We start from the raw sequence: 7,389 nt of genomic DNA, 5'->3' as shown, positions 1-7,389 counted from the left end.
TTTTTTTTTTTTTTTTTTTTTTTTTTTTTTTTTTTATTAAAAGCTTGGGCTTGACTATTCATGGGTGACAGTATTTATTTTAACACTGTCAGACCTGTCAGTAACTAACCCCTTTTCCATCGTTATTATACAGTGATTGGAGATGAATGGAAGGTGTGTTAAGGCTTATACAGTATAGGATCAGTGATTGTCCACCACTAATGTAGGAATATCGGGGGTAAAAAAAAAGTCAGTCTCTACAATCTCTAGAGGAATAGGTGCTCCTACACCTTGTACTAACCCTTTTTAGGCAGATTTAATAAATTCTCTTGGCTTTGCTGTACATAGTTACATTCACATATTTAAGGTCAGTGGTTTGGTAGGTGCGATGTACAGAATTTCTTTCTATGTGCTGCTCCTAAGATGCAACAGTAGCTCGGTCAGTTTCCACTTTGTACACCATTTGTTTTCTTTGGTAGCTGTTGATAAATGACGTGTTTTGGACCCCAAACTTTTTTTCTTTATACAGTTCTACATCTGGCTTTCTTCATTTCATCTATGTATTGGGTGGAGCATCATTCATGCATCATTTTTAGGTGTACTTAACAAGTCTAATTTTTTCCAGTAAGGAAATTAAGATTTCTGCAATTCAGTTTTTAATGTGTGATACAGGATACTTTTTATATTCCTATATAAATATTATCTAAATTATTAGTGACTTTGGGAAATCAGGTACCCCTAGTTGTAGGAAAGGTTTCATGTGGTGCCAGTTAGGCCCCCTCATTTCTACTTTACTGTAATATATCTAGTACAAAAAATATATTGCCTTTGTCAATTTGGACTTGCTTTTGTTCAAAATAAACATTTTAAATACAGATTGGGTATGGTGTTTCTTGAAGCCACTTCAGTATTTGCAGGTTTTGAAATGTTTACGATGAATGCTTCTTAATAGGGCTGATCATTGACAAGCAGACAGCACCCAGGGAATAATGAGGTGCTTCTGAAGAAATGGAACCCATGCACATGAGAAATTGGAAAAGCGAATGCTTCAGACTACATAAGGTGTCTATTATCATGGTGAGCTTTTGAGAATAATGAACACTGACTTAAAATGGACTTGGACTCAAAGTGAAGATTTGCTATGTTATGGGGAACAGTTATAATAATTATGTCTAAGCAGAACCCTGAAAAAAAATGTAATGTTTTGTCTTGAATTTCTTCTTAAAGGTGCCTTTCATGGGATGTGATGGTGCCTGTGGCCTCATAGCCATATATCTGTTGTGTGAATCTAAGGTATTGCTGCCTGGCATGGGATGCAAAACCCTGTCTCCACCAAGATGGCCACCACAAAGAGAACTAGGCATAAGTCAGTAATGGGGCTTAGTTTGACTGACTGCAGGAAGACCACATGCAATACTACCGGTAGTAACTTGTTCTTTGCCCCTTTTTTTAAATGCCTTCTATTACTGGCCCTGACTTTTGCCCCCCACCTAATGACTAGACCCTGGCGACTTACTGTCCAGTGAGACTTTTAGTGGCCAGTAACGGCACTCACATTTGACACTAGACAACCAGTAGGTGGAGCTTTTCTATGCTCCTCTAAAATGACTACCTCGTCTGCTCTACAGGATTTGAGATGGAAGGCATTCGAGCGATTATCATCTCACCAAACTGGCCCAGGCGGACGTGGGTCTAGTACTTGGTCAAACTACTGGCACTCTCCAAAATGTTGCTGATCTTCTGTCCAAAGGAGTAGTGTCCCATCTTGCTGCTAGGTTGCTGTATTTTACAACTTGTTGACGCCTAGGTCCTGGGGGATTGGGCCTATCTGATTCCATTGCCCCTACAGTCCTAAAAGTTAGGAAGTCAATTTATGTAGAGTCTTCCATCGTAATTGGAAAGCATTTTTCACATGATGAAAAGCAAGGATAATTCATCCCAGGAAGTATTCCATCCATGGGACAACTCTCTTCTCCACTCTGGCATAGATTCTCTTTCAAAGGCCACATACCTCTCACTCCTTAGTGAAAGCCTTTGGATGGGGTTGCTGATGTTGTTCCCCTCTATATTCTTTTGTGACTCTGTGTGATCTCCTCTTCTGATGATGGTTCTCCAGAAACTGCCATTTGAACCAATCAGGGGCATCTCCCTCTCCTTGCACAAGGTTGCCTTCCTTGTGGCTATCACTTTGGCGGGGCAATTTTCTTGCCTGATGGCTTTTGCCTGTTAAGTACCCTTCATTGTGCTTCACAGAGGTTGTCTTGAGGCCCGTGGTCTCTCTTTACACCAAGGTGGTTCTTTTCACCTTAACCAGGACATCGTTCTTCCATCTCTGTCCTGCTCCTTGTCATCCCAGAGAGATTTCCCTCCACTGGTTGGATGTGGTACACGCTGCTATTTTGCAGCTACAGTTTTCTTTAGACAAATGCTGGAGCATGAAGCCGGCTTCCGGGCCAATCAGAAAGCTGGGTGCTGAGTCATTACACTGCGCCCGGCTTCCTGATTGGCCAACTTCCCGACCAATCAGGAAGCTGGGCAGCGCGTCATTACATGCTACCCGGCTTCCTGATTGGCCGGGAAGTCAGCTCCATGCTCTCGTCACAACTGATGAGGGAGCATGGAGCCGGCTTCCTGATACAGGAAGTATCGGGCTAGGCATTTGGGCGCGTATGAGTATTTGCCCAAATACTTGGTATCGGTGCATCCCCTGTGTTTAGTCCTTGGACAAGTAGTAAAAAAAATAAAAAATAAAATTCCACCCCCTTGTGTCTAAGTCATGTCTAAGCTGTAGATATTGATAAAATCAAGTACCCGGCAAAGCAAACTCTTAATAGTTGAAAGACCTGAACTCTCACTGAGTAAAGTTGAAAAACTGTATAAAAAAAAAACCCCCAACTTACACACATCCTTTAAGGATTTCTTATGCCACAAAGGAGTGAATGTTCTGAAAGACCTAAAGCTAACTTTACCGTCTGCCAGAGCTAACACTATTTTAATATGAGCTAAAGAGTGAATTAGGGGGGTGGCAGAGGATCCAATAGAAGTAACTGGCATTTATCCCAGTTAATCCGCAGCCCTTAGTAATCACCAAATTTTTTTAATTAAGGAGGCTCTAGTGTCAGAGAGGAAGGCAGCCTGTGACTGCATCATGTAAATATAGGTGGAGGGGTCCTCGATCTTTCCCAATGAGGAAGTCACAGGCCTCTAGAACTCTGGAGGTGGCTCCAATGTTGCAATTTTGCTATAAGCTTTCTATGGCCACTGCAAAATCTGCTTTCTCTAAGCCAGATGGATGAGATATTCCTACTGGGTCTCTGGGTCTTCCCACGATATATTGCTGCAATATAAGCTATTACTTGCATTGTCACATATCAACTCCACACAATACTTGGCCCACTCTGAATAGGAATTCTCAATCTTTCTGCATAGCACAACTTCAAAATTCTCTCTTGACCCACAAGACTTCCATCAACACTAATAGCAAGCCTTAGAGAGTAATTTAAAGCTTCTTGCCCAATGGTAAAACTAAATGGGACTTCCATACCTCTCTGTTGTGCTAGAGGTGTGGACGGGCCCTGGGCACTCCTCCATATGTGGTGGCACAGTCCTGATAAAACCTTTTGGGTACAGATGAATCATTTAAGAACAATCAATAGTGTTAGTGCAGTAACCATTTTTACATGTTCCTCCACCAGTTCAGTAATGACCTATGCACAGATCATATAAAACTGGGGCAACAAAAGTCAGTCATGCACTTCCCTGCCACCAATGGTTGCTTTTGATGAAGTTTGCCAACGTCACACCTACCTCACCCACCTTTCCTGTCACAGTACTTTGCCAATTGGGTTCCAGTTTTGCAGAAGCATATTGGATAAGTGTATATAGTCTTCATGATCAAACCACATGACACAACAACAGAAAAGCAAGATAATATACAATTGGGTTATCACAACACACAGAATGCCATCACTGCTAGACAAAGTCTACTTTATATAGAAAATAAATAACATAATAAAGTAGAAAATCTGCAGAATGACAACACTGGAAGCTCTGACACAAAGACATTAACAAACTTTGCATATATCTTAAAGAATCGGTCTACCCAAAACAGGTCTTTCAGTTTTTGCTAGATGCTGGAGCATTAAACCACCTGACAAATTCCAATATCCCTGTTGGGGGCTTACCAAACTCCCAGGTAGATAAGAGTCAGTAAACGGCAGGGAGCTATTGCAGCTGAAGTGTCCATAATACGTCAGCTGCCTTAGCGGATTACATTCCATGACATTTAGGTGGACTGACCTTAAAGTAAACTTGTTACAAACCTGAGCAAACTAACCAGGTTATACAAATTATAAAAGGCAGCAAAAGTTCTATGCCAACCTTGACATTTCCTATCAAACTTGGCCTTGTCCCTGCCTATTGCTCAAAGAAGCTGTCACACTTTAGACCAATGGAGAGGCTTGTGACAGGGTGGAACCCAGTACAACATGTACAGGAAAAGCCAAGATTTGTATACAACTTCCTCTGCCTATCTAGCCGGCCCTATAGATTATATACAATGCAGTTTTTGTTACACACATGCTCAGTTTGAACTGTCCAGTATTGTGGCTGCTTTACTTTAAACCAGTAGCACCCAGCCATGAGTTCATGAGGCTCAGTCACTCCAACATCTGTGCTGCACTGAACACTCCATTACTATAAATATCCTTTTCTCCTCTTGATAACGGAAGGAAAACCACAAGATTTTATTAAAAAGTCCTATTCAAATTCTTCCAGATGCCAAACTCCCGTCACTATTGCCCACATTGTAGTATCCACTTGTTATCTTGGCAGTACAGCTTATTCTGATGGGTTAGCTTTGTGAATGTGGCCCTTGAATCTTTAAATGTAATGAAGCTACATAGAAGTATACCAAGAAATGATTATTTACACACCAGGGATCAATTTATTATTGCTATCTGCAGCCGTGATAGACAGAGGACTGTGAAGCACACCTGACTACCTCAGTCATGGCAGGACTGCAGGGTGACCAAAGGCCACTATGTACAAGAAAGAGAAAACAAAAGCACGTGCTACAACAGAAATGCTGAAATGTAAAGTACTGCCATTTCATACACCACAACATGTCTCATCAATTTTCATCTATCAATGATTAGGGATAGCAAGCCGTTGTAGAAAACACTGCTTGTAACAGTGACTGCAAATGATCACTGATGTGGTAGATGAATATAGATTGGCACATTAACCCAAGCTGGTCTGATTTTAGATGCATCAGCTAGACATTGTATACCAAGAATTTCACTTCAAGCCCAATAAAACCCTCTTTATTATTTACTGTAATACAGTCAGCATGTGTTTACAGTATGCCGCTTTTTTTTTTTTACATCTGCTAAGTGTTGCAGCAAGAGTTAGAGACTGTGCTGGGAGCACTAGGAGAGTCGGACTGCCGCTCTCACACATGAACAACAGCCCAGCAACCTGACCCAATGAACATGACTCTAATCAGCACTATCAGGGGTTAGAGCAATGTTGAATAGAACAGTGTTCAGTAGAGAATGTCAGAGCGCTGGAGAACCAGGCCACTGCTTATGTGCGAGAGTTACATGATGGCAGAACAGGGTTTGTTTGAGCAATTCTGCAGCATATTTACTACTTTGTATGGAACCTGACTGCATTACAGTAATAAATGAAGAGGGTTCAACTGGGCTTTAAGAAACTTACTCAATTCCAATTTACACCCACATCATATTGTATTGATTAGGGCTCCAAGCACAGAAACTAGACCAAGCATTTTGTTATGGCAGGCAAATACTTAACTGGTATGTACTTACCATGGGAGTACATTTGGCTTGGGGTGATTATACAGAAATGGCATCAACAAATGTATTATTTTTACTTTACAATAAATATACATTTATTCAAGACACTTGCATAGCATCGTACCCGAATGCTACATGAGTTTGTAAATTCAGTCCTGGTGCAGTTCCAGCACCATCCAGTAATCCCATGGCCGCTCTAATTCTAGAACAGACTCAGGAAAAACTTGGCTGGAAGATGTGATGATATTCCTTAGTGTCTAAAAGTAATCTGACATCTTGTAAAAAGTGCACAACTCTAGTGTCCATGGCAGTGTCCAGAATCCAGATCCAGGCCTTCTACTACGGTGACGGTCAACTGGAAGTTGGGAAGAAGTCTTCAGTCTTGAACACTAGTGGAGGCTCAGAACGGACCTGCTGCGTCCTTGGAGGTGTTGTTGCTTTCTGAATAGAGAAAAGCAAATAATGGTCACAGCCCTCCTAGTACAGTACCTGTGCTCTATATACCTCTATAGAACACACAGTTGGATTGATATGTTACAAAGTGTCTACAATCCATCTACTTAATGCTGCTAGGGCCTTTGGAAAAACAAGCTAATTCTCCTCAAGTATCCTTTGGTTGGATAATGCTTAGAAGACTATGGCACTAGAGGAACTTACCACCTACCTCAAAAATGGGGAAGACAAAGTCCAAATAATATGTCCCATCTGGCTTCACTTTAAAGTACTTCACAATATAAGCTTCCCCAAAAACAATGGCTTGGATATAGCAATTGCTATACCAGGACTCAAAATTTCCACTCACCCCCTCGCAATTGGCGAGTGGAAATTCATCTGAGGAGGGGGAGCCGCCAGCGGGGTGAAACTACCGTCGCTTCTGCAGCTGCGATCGAGCGCTTCAGTTGTCTTCTGTGGCCGGAGTGAAGGGAAGACAGCTGCACTGATTTGTCTTCGCGGCTGCTCCAGAGTGAGGAGCGGCAGAAGAGGAGAAGAAGAATCAGTTCGTCGGTCTTCCCTTCACTGCAGCCACCTGCAGCTTCCTCCCCCCACCTCATCTGCCATAGGCTGGAGGAAGACTGCAGCTGCTATTGGCCAGCAGGACGTTTTTGCAGCGCGGGACCTGAAGAATACATCTCTGTACCCCCCACCCCCCAGCGCTAGTACCACCACCAGGAGAGGAAGAGGGCAGATCAGCTACATGCACTGTAAGTCCTGTTCCTGTCTTACACTGCTGACCTCTGTGTGTTAAATTGCTGACCTCTGTACTGCTGACCTCTGTACTGCTGACCTCTGTACTGCTGACCTCTGTACTGCTGACCTCTGTACTGCTGACCTCTGTACTTTGCGTCACACCGCTGACCTGGCGGAGTTAAGGGCGGGGCACGGTAGGGGTTAGGTGGGGCAACTGGTGGTGAGTAACTCTTAAAGCCTGGCTAGTAGCTCAGGGCCTGACATTTTGAGCCCTGCTATACTATATGGTATTACTATATTAACAAACAAGCAGAGAGAGAGAGATGGGAGAAGGACATTAGAGAATTGTATGTTCGCCGTTTCGGACGTTTAAAAAAAAAAAAAAATGAATATGACAGGAGGC

At 42.6% G+C, this 7,389-nt stretch overlaps 1 protein-coding gene across 1 annotated transcript in view; it reads right to left on the bottom strand.

Annotated features, from left to right (window-relative positions):
• Positions 1–6,087: 6,087 nt before the first annotated feature.
• The window catches only part of LOC108786912 (biogenesis of lysosome-related organelles complex 1 subunit 4-like), a 7,895-nt gene continuing 6,593 nt past the window's right edge, over positions 6,088–7,389 (bottom strand). Inside the window, exon 5 of the mRNA XM_018556311.1 lies at positions 6,088–6,239. Coding sequence (XP_018411813.1) covers positions 6,150–6,239 — 90 coding nt within the window. The 3' untranslated portion in view covers positions 6,088–6,149. The remainder of the gene's footprint in view (positions 6,240–7,389) is intronic.

This window comes from Nanorana parkeri, unplaced genomic scaffold, assembly GCF_000935625.1.
Source record: "Nanorana parkeri isolate BGI_ZX_2015 unplaced genomic scaffold, ASM93562v1 scaffold233, whole genome shotgun sequence".
Lineage (NCBI taxonomy): Eukaryota > Metazoa > Chordata > Amphibia > Anura > Dicroglossidae > Nanorana > Nanorana parkeri.
The sequence above is the reverse complement of the archived record's forward strand: the minus strand, read 5'-3'. Positions and strand labels throughout refer to the sequence as shown.